The 14,232-nt window shown below is 52.1% G+C and overlaps 1 protein-coding gene across 1 annotated transcript in view; it reads left to right on the top strand.

The window, feature by feature from the left end:
- Positions 1-13,706, top strand: part of lrit3a (info leucine-rich repeat, immunoglobulin-like and transmembrane domains 3a) — a 47,707-nt gene extending 34,001 nt beyond the window's left edge. The window contains exon 4 of the mRNA XM_072497832.1: positions 12,557-13,706. Coding sequence (XP_072353933.1) covers positions 12,557-13,608 — 1,052 coding nt within the window. The 3' untranslated portion in view covers positions 13,609-13,706. The remainder of the gene's footprint in view (positions 1-12,556) is intronic.
- The last annotated feature ends 526 nt before the right edge of the window (positions 13,707-14,232 follow it).

Below are 14,232 nucleotides of genomic sequence, written 5' to 3'. Positions count from 1 at the left end.
AGCCTCTTCATCCCAGAAAACGACTGAACTAAAAGACAAAGGGATCTCTGCAAAATCAATTCAAATGGTATCAAGTTTCACATACTCGACGGACATAGGTCAGCCTATGTCCCTCCTGACCTGTTCGATCTATTCTGATTGGCTCACTTCCAATCCCTTTCTCTGGCCCCTATCAATGCAGCATCACTCTCATAGACACACCTCTTCCTGCTTTTTCCATGCGGTCTCAAATTCCTTTGTCCCTAACTGCAAGAATCAAAGTGGCTTATTTCTACATTACATTAACTAGTAACTCTAAAGTAACTATTTTATATCACATTCGTCACAACCTCTTCCATGCCACCCCTCTCCCTCCATCACCCACTTACGGATCACCGCGACGTTGGCTGCCCAGTAGTAGCCACCCAGATTCGGCAACGCCAGCCCTCCTCTATTTCTACTACGCTCCAGGAACCCCCTCCTTACCCTCGGGGTCTTGCTCGCCCACACAAAACCCATAATGCTCCTGCCTACCCTCTTAAAAAAGGCCTTGGTGATCACAATTGGAAGGCATTGGAATACAAAAAGGAACCTCGGGAGGACCACCATTTTAATCGACTGTACTCTGCCCGCTAGCGAGAGTGACAACATGTCCCACCGTTAAAAGTCCTCCTCCATCTGCTCCACCAGCCGTGTCAAATTAAGTTTGTGCAGGGCCCCCCAGCTCCTAGCTACCTGGATCCCCATGTATCGAAAGCTCCTTTCCGCCCTCCTCATCGGTAGGTCTTCTCTCCCTCTTCCCTGATCCCCCGGATGCAGCACAAAGAGCTCACTCATCCCTACATTGAGCTTGTAGCCTGAGAAGCCCCCAAACTCCCTTAGGATCTGCATGACCTCCACCATCCCCTCCACTGGATCCGCCACATACAGCAACAGGTCGTCTGCATACAGCGACACTCGATGCTCCTCTCCCCCTCGGACCACCCCCCTCCATTTCCTGGATTCCCTTAATGCCACGGCCAAAGGTTCAATTGCTAATGCAAACAACAGGGGGGACAGGGGGCACCCCTGCCTCGTCCCTCGATACAGCCGGAAGTACTCCGACCTCCGCCGATTCGTAACCACACTCGCCACCAGGGCTCTATATAGGAGCTTAACCCAGCTAATAAACCCTCCCCCGAACCCAAACCTCCGCAACACTTCCCAGAGATACTCCCACTCTACTCGGTCAAAGGCCTTCTCCGCGTCCATAGCTGCCACTATCACCGCCTCTCCCTCCACCGATGGCATCATAATCACATTTAGGAGCCTCCGCACATTGGTATTTAGCTACCTGCCCGTTACAAATCCCGTCTGGACCTCGTGAATCCCCCCGGGACACAGTCCTCAATCCTCGTAGCCAACACTTTTGCCAGCAACTTAGCATCTACGTTGAGGAGCGAGATCGGCCTATACGACCCACATTGCAGTGGGTCCTTATCCCGCTTCAGGATCAAAGAGATCATCGCCTCCGACATTGTCGGGGGCAGGGTGCACCCCTCCCTTGCCTCATTGAAAGTCCTCACCAGCAGCGGGGCTAACAGGTCTACATACTTCCTATAGAACTCCACCGGGAACCCATCCGGTCCTGGGGCCTTCCCTGCCTGCATGCTCCCCAGTCCTTTAACCAGCTCCACCACCCCAATTGGCGCCCCCAAACCAGCCACCTCCTGCTCCTCCACCCTCGGGAACCTCAGTTGGTCCAAGAATCGTCGCATCCCCTCTTTTCCCACTGGGGGCTGGGACCTGTACAGCTCCTCATAGAAGGCCTTGAATGCCTCATTCACTTTCACCGCACTCCGCACCGTAGTTCCCCTTCCATCCTTGACTCCACCTATTTCCCTCGCTGCCATCCTCTTACGGAGCTGATGTGCCAGCATCCGGCTCGCCTTCTCCCCATACTCATACATCGCCCCCTGTGCCTTCCTCCACTGTGCCTCTGCCTTCCCTGTGGTCAACAGGTCGAACTCCGTCTGGAGACTTCGCCTCTCCCTGAGTAGTCCCTCATCTGGGCCTCTGCATCTCTCCTGTCCACTCTTAAAATCTCCCCCACTAACCTCTTCCTTTCCCTGCCCTCTCTCTTCTCCCTATGAGCCCTGATGGAGATTAACTCTCCCCTAACCACCGCCTTCAGCGCCTCCCATACTACTCCCACCTGCACCTCCCCGTTGTTGTTGGCCTCCAGATACCTTTCAATGCATCCCCGCACCCTCCCGCACACTTCCTCGTCTGCCAGCAGTCCCACATCCAACCGCCACAGCAGGCGTTGGTCCCTCTCCTCCCCCAGCTCTAGTTCCACCCAGTGCAGGGCCTGGTCTGAAATGGCTATGGCCGAATACTCCGTTCCCTCCACAGGGCTAAATCGCTGGCTTTGAAAGCAGACCAAGGCAGGCCAGCAGCATGGTTCAATTCCCGTAACAGCCTCCCCGAACAGGCGGCAGAATGTGGCGACTAGGGGCTTTTCACAGTAACTTCATTTGAAGCCTACTTGTGACAATAAGCGATTTTCATTTCATTTCGGGATCAGTGCCCTGCCCAGAACAAAAAAATCTATCCGGGAGTAGGCCTTGTGTACATGGGAGAAAAAAGAAAATTCTCTGGCCAAAGGCCTGGCAAATCTCCACGGATCTACTCCCCCCATCTGGTCCATAAACCCCCTAAGCACCTTGGCCGCAGCCGGCCTCTTTCTGGTCCTAGATCTGGAGCGATCCAGTGCTGGGTCCAACACCGTGTTGAAATCCCCACCCATTATCAAGCTTCCTACCTCCAAGTCCGGAATACGCCCCAACATACATTCGGGGCAGCACGGTAGCACAAGTGATTAGCACTGTGGCTTCACAGCGCCAGGGTCCCAGGTTCGATTCCCCGCTGGGTCACTGTCTGTGCGGAGTTTGCACGTTCTCCCCGTGTGTGCGTGGGTTTCCTCCGGGTGCTCCGGTTTCCTCCCACAGTCCAAAGACGTGCAGGTTAGGTGGATTGGCCATGCTAAATTACCCGTAGTGTCCATAAGGGTTGGGAGGGGTTATTGGGTTGCGGGGATAAGGTGGAAGTGAGGGATTAATGTGGGTCGGTGCAGACTCGATGGGCCGAATGGCCTCCTTCTGCACTGTATGTTCTATGTAATCTATGTAATACGTTTCATGAATCCAGCATCGTCCCAATTCGGGGCGTATACATTTACCAATACCACCCATGTCCCCTGCAACCTACCGCTCACCATCACGTATCGGCCTCCATTGTCCGCTACTACGTTCTTGGCCTCAAACGACACCCGCTTCCCCACCAGTATTGCCACCCCTCTATTCTTCGCATCCAGCCCTGAATGGAATACCTGTCCTACCCATCCCTTCCTTAACCTGACCTGATCTGCCACTCGGGCCCTCTTAACCAGCCCATTTAGGCCTCTCATATTCCACGTGATCAGCCGGATTGGGGGCTACCCCCCCCCCACCCCCCCCCCCCCCACCCCCACCCCCACATCCCCCCACCCCACCCCCCTGCCGACTAGCCATCTCCTATTTTAGGCCAGTCCCGTGCCCGCGCCTCCCGCGCCCTCCAGTCCCCCAGACAGGGTACGCCCGCCCCGACCACCTCTTCCGTTTTCAGTTCCCCCTCGGCCAATGCAGCAGCAACACTATTGTCCCCCCCCCCCACCCCGCTAGATCCAAATCTAGCTCTTTTGCTCCCCCCATAATACTTCCGTAAGTCAGCTGACTCCTGCTGACCCCGGCTTCCCCCGCCTTCCCGTTGACACCCCCACCGGGTGGAAATCCCTCCTCCTCCTTGCGCTCCTCTCTAACCCCTCCCTAACGCGGGAAAAAGCCCGTGCTTTCCTGAGCCAGCCCCGCCCCCTGTGGCGCAGCTCCTGTTGCGGCCTTATCCCAATTCCCCCATCCCCGAGACTCACCTCCCTCCAGCACCGACGCTCACATTCCTCACTGTCTCCCCATCAAAACTCTTCCCCCATCCCCATCCATCATCCCACCCGTGAAACATTCTTTACCCATATTTACAACCCTGTATACAGTCAACATCTCCCCCACAACCAGAGTCCCTCAGTTCGAGTCCAATTTATCCATTTGGATAAAGGCCCAAGCCACTTCTGGCGTTTCAAAACAGTGGTGTCGATCCTGATGTGTGACCCACAGTCGCGCTGGCTGCAGCATTCCGAATCTCACCCTTTTTTTATGCAGCACCGCCTTGGCCCGGTTGAAGCCAGCTCTCCTCTTTGCCACATCCGCGCTCCAGTCCTGGTAGACTCGGATCACCGCATTCTCCCATCTACTGCTCCGCTCCTTCTTGGCCCATCTCAGCACACTCTCTCATTCCGCGAAACAATGGAACCTCGCCACTATCGCCCTTGGTGGCTCGCCAGCCTTGGGTCTCCTCGCCAGGACCCGGTGAGCCCCTTATAGCTCCAGGGGGCTCGGAGAGGCCTCCGCACCCATCAGCGAATGGAGCATCATGCTCACATACGCCCCGGCATCGGCCCCCTCCACTCCTTCAGGGAGACCCAGAATCCAGAGATTCTTTCTCCTCGACCTGTTCTCCAGGACCTTGAATCTCTCGGCCCACCTCTTGTGCAGCGCCTCATGCGCCTCCATCTTCACCGCCAGGCCCAAGATCTCGTCCTCATTCTCGTTAGTTTTGTCCTTCACCTCTCGGAGCTCTTCAGCCCCTCGATCGCCATCAGCATTGGTGCCAGCACATCCTTTTTAAGCTCCTCCACGCAGCGCCTGAGAAACTCATGCTGGTCCGGCCCCCATGCTGCTCGATCTCCGCCCTCTGCCATCTTCTTTTTTCCCCCTCGTTTCTGCCACTGCTCCAAAGCCTCTTTTTCCGCCACTCCACTTCTAGTCCCCTCCATACACGACGGAAGGGGGACCTTACTTCACCTTCCCACACGGGAATTGGACAAACAAATTTCCGTTGGGGCTCCTCCGGAGAGCCCAAAAGTCCGTTCTAGCGGGAGCTGCCGAAATGTGCGGCTTAGCTCCGCATCGCCGCAACCGGAAGTTGTGGCCAAAATCTCTTATCATTCAATTCTACATACCCCGGATGGCAGCACTCACCCGCTCTTACACCTCCTCATTCACTAGCAGCCCCACTGGGTGCTGCACCTCCCCCCCCTCCCCCGGTACACTTGCAGGCCCACTCAATGCGGCGAGTGGCCTGAAACCACAATCGCCGAGTACCCTGAGTTGATCACCCCCGCCAGCAGCATCTTGTCCACCACAAATTAATCAATCCGCGAGTACACCCTGTGCACATGGGAGAAGTACGAGAACTCCTTCGCCCTCGGCTTCCCAAACCTCCAGGGATCCACCTCACCATACGCTCCATGAACCCCTTCAGCTCCTTCGCCACCGCCGACACCAACCCCGACCAGGGACTCCACCGTCCAGATCTGGTTCAATGACCGTGTTAAATTCCCCCCTCCCCATAATCAACTGGTGCGAGTCCAGATCCGCAATCTTCCCCAGCACCCGCCTCATGAACTCCACATCATCCCAGTTTGGGGCATAGACATTCACCAAGACCGCTGGCAACCCCTCCAGCTTTGCACCCACCATCACAAACCTTCCTCCCGAATCTGCATCTAACTTCCCCACCTTAAACGCCACCCACTCGTTTATCAGCACCGCCACCCCCCGCATCTTCATGTCCAATCTAGAATGAAAGACTTTCCCCACCCACCCATTCCTTATCCTAGTCTGGTCCCCAACCTTTTAGTGCATTTTTTGCAAAAGGCCACGTCCGCCTTCAAGCTCCTCAAATGCGCGAGCATGTGTGGCCGTTTGACTGGCCTATTCCATGTGACTGGCTTGGTCGGGGGACACCCTGCCCCCCTCCGCTGGCGATCAACCATGTCCCTTCTTGGGCCAGCGCCTGGCCCTTCTCACGTGACCCTACAGGCCCACCCTTGAATGTCCACCATCACCAGCTCCTTTCTTGTTGCACCGCAGCAGCCACACCTTTGCCAGCAGCCCCCTCCTTAAACAAAACAACACCCCATCCCCCTCTGCTACACTAACCACCTGCCCACCCCCCGCTCCCGTTAACCCGCCCGCCCAGCTAGCCTGGCAGCTCCCGCCCATGGTGCCAATCATCTCCTCCCCCTGGCTCACACACCTCCATAGCGCAAACAACAATGGAATAAGAAAAAGGTGCGCTCACCCTCCATGTTCCCCAAGCATCCTGCCACAGAATCCAACAAAATATCTCAAAGAAGTGAGGTTCTCTCTTTTTTTTTCCCCTAGCTCCAGCTCCACCCAATGCGGGGCATGGTCTGAGATGGCTATGGCCGAATACTCAGTGTTCTCCACCCTCGGGATTAGTGCCCTGCTCATAACGAAGAAGTCTATCCGGGAGTAGGCTTTATGGACATGGGGGAAAAAAAGAAAATTCCCTGGCCCCCGGCCTGACAAACCTCCATGGGTCCACTCCTCCCATCTGGTCCATAAACCCCCTTAGCACCTTGGCTGCTGCCGGCCTCTTACCCATCCTGGACCTGGAGCGGTCCAATGCTGGAACCAGTACCGTGTTAAAGTCCCCCCCCCCATTATCAAGCTCCCTGCCTCCAGGTCCGGAATCCGGCCCAACATGCGCCGCATAAATCCGTCATCGTTCCAATTCGGGGCATATACATTCACTAATACCACCCGCACCCCCTGCAGCTTACCACTCACCATCACATACCTACCTCCATTGTCTGCCACGATGTTTAGCGCCTCAAACGACACCCGCTTCCCCACCAAAATTGCCACCCCTCGATTCTTTGCGTCCAACCCCGAGTGGAAAACCTGCCCTACCCACCCCTTTCTCAGCCTAACCTGATCTGCCACCCTCAAATGCGACTCCTGGAGCATAACCACATCTGCCTTCAGTCCCTTCAGGTGCGCGAACACACGGGTCCTCTTGACCGGACCATTCAGGCCTCTCACATTCCAAGTTATCAGCCGGATCAGGGGGCTTCCCGCCACCCCCCCCTTTTCTAGGCCAGCCACGTGCCCGCGCCTCCCGCCCTCTCCATTCCCCCCAGCGGCAGACCTCCGCACCAACTCTCTCTCCGAACTCCAGCTCCCCTTTGGCCAATGCAGCAGCAACCCAGTTCCCCCCTCCCGCTCCGCTCCAACACCGCCCTTCCCCCCGGCCCCGCCCCCTTCCTTCCCTAGCGTGGGAAATAGCCCGCGCTTTCCATCAAACCAGCCCCGTCCTCTCTGGCGCAGCTCCCTTTTGCGGCCTAATCCCAGCTCCCCCACCTCGGGTCTCCCGTCTCCTCTCCCTCCCCCCCCCCCACAACGGGGCCCCATCTTTCCAACCACCGACGCCCATACTCTCACAAAACCCCCACTTCGAACCATTTCACCCTACTGCACCCAGCACCCAAGGAAACAGTACAGAACAAAACATCCCCCAACATCCCCCAAAGCACAGTAACCACGGTAACCCCCCCGCGACCTCCCCTCACAACCAACCCTCAGTCCGTGTCCAACGTTTTGGCCTGGAAAAAGGTCCAAGCCTCCTCCGGCGACTCAAAGTAATGGTGCCGGTCCTTAAACGTGACCCACAGTCGCGCCGGCTGCAGCATCCCAAATTTCACCCCCTTCCGATGCAGAACCGCCTTAGCCCGATTGTACCCGGCCCTTTTCTTGGCTACCTCCGCGCTCCAGTCCTGGTATATACAGACCTCCCACCTGCTGCTTCGCTCCTTTTTTGCCCACCTTAGGACACACTCCCTGTCCACCAAGCGGTGGAACCGCACCAATACCGCCCGCGGCGACTCGTTAGACGTGGGCCTCCTCGCCAGGATTCGGTGGGCCCCATCCAGCTTAAGGGGCCTCGGGAAGGCACCCGCGCCCATCAATGTGTTCAGCATCGTGACCTCGTATGCTCCAGCATCCGACCCCTCCACTCCCTCCGGGAGACCCAGAATCCGCAGGTTCTTCCTCCTCGACCGGTTCGCCATATCCTCGAACTTCTCCTGCCATTTCTTATGCAGCGCCTCGTGCGCCTCTACCTTCACCGCCGGGCCCAATATCTCGACCTCATTCTCCGAGACCTTCTGCCGTACCTCCCGGATCGCCGCCCCTTGGGCCTTCTGGGTCTCGACCAGCTTGTTGATCGAAGCCTTCATCGGCTCCAGCAGCTCTGCTTTCAATTCCGTGAAGCAGCGCTTGAGAAACTCCTGCTGCTCTTGCGACCACTGCACCCACGCTGCCTGGTCTCCACGCACCGCCATCTTGGTTTTCCTCCCTTGCACTTTTCGCTGCACCAAAATCACTTTTTTCACCACTCCACTCCTGGTCCAATCCATACAGTGCCGGGGAAATCGTACTGTCACCTTCCCACACTGGGAACCGTTGAACAAATTCCGCTGGGGCCCCTAGAAAGAGCCCAAAAGTCAATTTCTGGCGGGAGCTGCCGAACGTGCGACTTAGCTCAGCATAGCCGCTACCGGAAGTCCGTGAGGTTCTCTCCTAACCATCAAACAAAAGGCAATAAACAGGAGATGGCAGAGAAAACCAACATCTACTCACACTTCCTCCACAATTCAATGCCCTTCCTCTCCTGCCAGTCCATTGACTCTTAAAAACTCCATTGCCTCCTCAGGTGTCCCAGAATAATGCTCTCGGCCATTCTAAGCCTCCCAGAGACGGGCCGGGTACACACCCCAAATTTCACCCCTTTCTTAAAGAGAGCAAACTTCAGTTGATTTAATCCGGCTCTCCGCTTTGTCTGTTCCATGCCCAGATCCTGGTACACCTGGATCTCATTACCTTCCCAGGTGCACTTCCTCGTCTGCCTGGTCCACCTCAAAATCTTCTCTTTGTCGAGGAATCGGTGGAGCTGCACCACCATCGCCCTCGGCAGCTCGTTCGCCCGTGGCTTCCCCCTCAGCACCCTATGCACCCAGTTGACTTCCAGAGGCCTGTCGAAGGCCCCCTCCCCCATCAACTGCTCCAGCATCATGGCTACATATCAGCCAGCATCTGCTCCCTCGACGCCCTTCGGCCTCCCCACGATTCTTAAGTTGGGTCTCCCGCCTCATCCCAATTTCAGCTGCCAGTGAGGTAAGCTGCTCCTCATGCTCCCCCATCGCCTCGTCCACTTGCTGGATCACGTGGCCCTGGGTCTCCAGCCTCTGCTCCACCCGACTGACTCCCTCTCTGAGCCAGGTCCTCCTGGGCTCCCCTCTTCTGCCGACTGAACGTCTCATTCAAGAAGTCCACCAGCTGCTCCATTGACCACTGGACGGGTGGGACCGACCCTTTACCCTGCGCCATCTTCACCACCTCTACGCCTTTTTGCACCAAACATCCGCCAAGCAGACGGGGAAAAGAACCGAAAAAACTGCCTCGAGCGGGAGCTGCCAAATGTGGGACCACTCACTCCATGGCCGCCACCAAAAGTCCACTCATTTTTATTTTATTCAGAGAGGCTCAAGATCTGGCGAGAAAACTGGTCTGTGCAGCTGGAGAGCTACACGCCTGTTTTCAGATTGAGCCTGACACCTTGAAAAACTATGGTAAGATTCAGCCCAAAGTTTTACATGTAAAAAAACCAAAAGAATTTTTCAGGAGATCTGAGAATACCAAAATGGAAGTGAGTAATCATTAGGACGGTGGCTACAATAATGGTCACAGTAGTAAATTCTGAGAAGGGCTTTTGAAAGCAGGGAGAGAGGTTTCAAGGCACAGCAACTTAAGATGAATCCAGAGTGCAAGGTCATGTTAGCTGAAGGCTGAGAGCAGGAGATACACCAGTGGATCTTCCAGCAACCCCCCCGATGGTGAATCCCTGCTGCAGGTTTTCCGGTGGAGTGAGGTGCATAGAATGGGAGGTTCTGTTGACGGCGGCGTGATCACCTGATCCCTCCGCTGGCAAATGGCAGGCCGCCTCAAAACATGTCGTGGGGGCGTGGAAAGTCCCGCCAAAATGTACATATTCAGATTTTGGGAACAGAGAGACTATTCCGGGCCACAGACTACAGGTACTCTGGAGCTAAGTCATGGAGGGATTTGAAAAGACAATAAGGATTTGAAAGTCCATGACAGGTGTTTGATTGCAAAGAGTGACTGAAAAGAGCCAAACACCATCGCTGGGATTGTCACTTGATAGTACAGAATTGGAATTTTGCTGAAAAGAAAACCGAAACATTTTATTTTGTATTATTGTTATTAGCACATGCCATATTTATAAGCTAAAGATGGGTGGTCAGTGCCGGGGGTCAGTAGGGGTGTCAGTTGCTCTGTGAGGGGGGTTCGGGTGATCGTAGGGGGGCCGGATAGTCGGAGGTGGTCAGCGGGGGAATTGATTGTCCATTGGGTGGGATGGGTAGTCAGGTTTTGGTCAGTGGGGGGGGGTTGTTTAGTGGAGGAATTGGTTGATCAGGTGTGGGGGATGGCTAGTCCGGGGGCAGCCAGTGGGGGAGTGGTTAGTGAGGTGGTCAGGCCACTTGGTTATCACAAAGCGAATGTGGGGAGTGGGGGAGGTCCCATGTGGTTTGGGAGGTGAGGTGTTGGTACTATTGTTACCTAGGAGTTAGAAGTGGTTTTAATTCCTCTAACCTTTCCTGGATAACTATTATTGTAAGACAGATGGAACCATCTGAAGTTTAGGATTTAAGTCACATTGGGGATGGTTCCAATTGCAATGCAATTGTCCAAATGAAGTTTGAACTTCATAGGCAATCCTTACCTGGGGATTTTTGGTGGGGAGGTGGGGGCTTTCCCAGCACAACTTTGGGGTACCTCTCAGGTACGATGCCGCCGAGCCTGGAAGTCTTGGGTCATTTCTTGATTCAGTCAGTCAATCATTGGCATGTAAGGCCTACTGAGGACTGGTTTAGCTCAGTTGGCTGGACTGCTGGTTCGTGATGCAGAGCGAGGCTAACAGCACAAGTTCAATTCCCGTACCGGCTGAGTTTTTTTAAGAAGGCCTGCCTTCTCAACCTTACTCCGCACCAGAGGTGTTGTGATCCTCAGGTTACCACCAATCAGCTCTCCCCCTCAATGGGCAAAGCAGCCATTTGGGACTATGGTGATTTTACTTACTTTTACTGAGACCTACATACTTAGAATCGCACTGGCATTGAAATCCATACATGATATCGTTCAATTGTGTGGCCGGCAGAACCTCAGAAAAATTGAACAACAAATTAAGCAAGCCGGTTCACACTGCCACCATGTAGTTATATTTGGTATTCTGGTATTTTCCACTAATAGGATGCTGCCATCAGCCAAACGATTGGCTGATTGAATAAGACAACATGTTCCTTTGACGGTTTGTAATAGGCAGAGTACAGATTGTTCTCAAATACTTGAAAAATCCAAATTAAAATGCCTATTGTAATATGTGATTCTGGGATTGGGCAGGACTTGCTGAACAATCCTGAGTGCGCTAACAGCTACATGAGTAAACAATTTAAGGTAATCAGTCAGGCTTAAAACAGGGCTCATTTACACTTGCTCTAAATGATATATATGCACATACAGGGACCTGTTCTCTGCAGACAAAAGACATATTTTCAAGCCTTGTGTCTTTATGAATTACCCAAAAGCTTGGGGAGTCTATAATTCCCTGTTATTTTCTCCTTGCCAATGACTTGGCCAATCAGAGTCTACTTGCCACACAACCAGCACCCTTTCATCCTATAATATTAATAGTTGTGATCGTTTGAAATTTGGCATTCTTGCATTTGTCGTGATGATGAAAAGCTTCGGTAACAGGTCTCTCTTTTCAGTAATACCACTGGGATTGTGAGGTGAGTAGATGCCCAGGACATTTCCAGTGAGATACGCCAATAACACTTTTAGTGCTTTATTCCCATTAAAGCCATGTCACATCAGCTGTTTCTGCCAGCGGGACTTTCAGTGAGGAGCGATCCCCTTTGTTAAATCTCACATTAGCACCTACGCTCCTGTGTTGGGTTTGGGTGGGGTCAGTAAGGTGGTTTCTTCCTGTAAAGGGCTGCTCTCTGGGATATATGAAATTGGGAAATGGGCTAAATTATGGAGACAAATGCAATTAAATTACTTTTGAACCTCACAATATGCGAGTTTGAATGTTCCATGCTGCTTATTTGCTCCTTTCTGAACTATTCTGCCACAAATGCAACAGCGACTGGGATTTTCTGTTACCGCTAGCAGCGGGCATCGTTGCGGGCGGGAGCGGAAAATTTGGAGAGCAGCCAAAAGTGCATTGACTTTGGCCAGGAAGTTTGGGTCTCAAATCCCACCCAATATTTTTGTCTTCAGATTGCCTGCAATTATTTTTTTATTTCATTCTGTGATAACATCACTGGCTTGGAATTGTCTTAATATGTGAAATTCAGGGGATTAAACACAGCGGAGGACAAGTTGAAAATTTGTTTGACAATAAGTAAGAATACTTCCAGTTTTAGATCAGTTGCATTTAATTATGATGAATGTATCAAAATACTTCGATCGAAAAGACCAATAAAGTTATTCTTTATTATTATTGTTATTCTCTGCGAAATAAATTTCCTACTACTTTAAAATGTTTTTTCTTTCAGTCATCCAAGAATCACCAGCAGATGGAATCCGATGGTCAATAATAAGCTTGACAGGAATTTCCCATAAGGATGCTGGTGAATATCGATGTAAAGCAAAAAACCTGGCAGGAGCATCAGAAGCATCTACTACTGTCACTGTGGAAGGGGCCGCTACCACAGCTCCACCCCAGAGGAGAAACCTTTTAAAGAAACCCAGTACGGAGCAAAAGAATTCAACCCAAACAAATATGGATCAACAGATGGAAAGTTTGACAACTGTAACGCTGTCCTCTCTCTCTACCACAACACCATCTAAGAAAAAGGTCCCTCCCGTTGACCAAGCTATGCCTGTGGCAGACGAAAGAAAGCTCACCAAGGTGCAAGTAGAGGGAAACTCAAACAAAGTGACTCAACAAGCCAACGTGGACAAGAAAGAAAGTTTTTCTTTAAATACGACCACAGCACCAGAGCAAAACATTATTATTAAAAACCTGAGAGTTATCAGTGAGACGGACCAGAAGGTCTCTGTGAGCTGGAAGGTTTCAGATTATAGAAGTGGCGCTGCCTTAAATGTACTCTATTCAAAATATGGTGAGAAGGATGTGCAGAAGATCAATGTAGACCCCAGCAAAAACAAAATATCAATAGGCGGATTGAGGCCAAATACAAAATATACCGCATGCATATGCCCAAAGGGAATCCAACCTAAAAAAGAACAATGTGTAGTTTTCTCAACAGAGGGAGAACCCAACACAAGTAGCCATCGAACTCTGTTGACTGTAATTGGTGTTATTATAGGTTGTTTTATTGCAGCGGGACTCCTTTTTATGCTGTGGTTTGTGATAGTCAACGTTCACTGCAACAGGAGGAAAACAGCAGAACAGGAGCTAATCAGAGATTCTTATGTGAAATTTGAAACACTGTCACATAGAACACCGCCAGTGTGTGGAGGGAATGACCTATCCGCTCGGCGTGACACTGAATCCCAAAGGCCACTGTTGTGCTCGAGATCCAGCATAGATTCACAATTGACTTTCAAAAGTGACGGTTCTAGGTCTGAGTATCTTTTATGATTTACGCAGCATATTGACCCTTATACAACATCTGCCTGATATCTGCCTGTTTTCTGGCTGTCTGCTAATGTATGTACAGTGAGAAACACAAATTTATATAAGATCATTGATTTTCAAACCGTATTCAATATATCAATTGTTATTTCATACTGAATATAAAACTTCATAAGATATATCTTTATAATAAAATTGTGGCTATTGTGACCATCATCTACATTGTGAGCTTCAAGAATTTCTGTCAATTTTCTTCCTCCTCACTGGTTAAGTGTTTAAGCCTCTGACCTTGATAATGTGCAGGAGAACTCTTCTAAAGTGATCTCTTCTTATAACTTTGTCAAAGTATCCTGGGGTTTATTTTAATTTTATGTGGGCTTTGCTGGCAAGTCCACCATTTATTACCCATCCCTAATTGCCCACAAGGTGGTGGTGGTGAGCTTCCTTCTTGAACTACTGCACTCCTTGTGGTGTAGGTATATCCCCAGTGCTGTAAGGAAAGGTATTCTAGGATGTTGACCCAGCAACAATGAATGAATGGTAATATATCTCTCAATCAGAATGGTGTGCAACTTGGAGAAGAACGTGGAAGTGGTGGAGCTACCATGCACCCATTGTTCTTCCAGGTGA

Source organism: Scyliorhinus torazame, chromosome 3 (genome assembly GCF_047496885.1).
Source record: "Scyliorhinus torazame isolate Kashiwa2021f chromosome 3, sScyTor2.1, whole genome shotgun sequence".
Classification (NCBI taxonomy): domain Eukaryota; kingdom Metazoa; phylum Chordata; class Chondrichthyes; order Carcharhiniformes; family Scyliorhinidae; genus Scyliorhinus; species Scyliorhinus torazame.
Note: the sequence above shows the minus strand (reverse complement) of the source record. Positions and strands in the feature narration are given on the sequence as shown.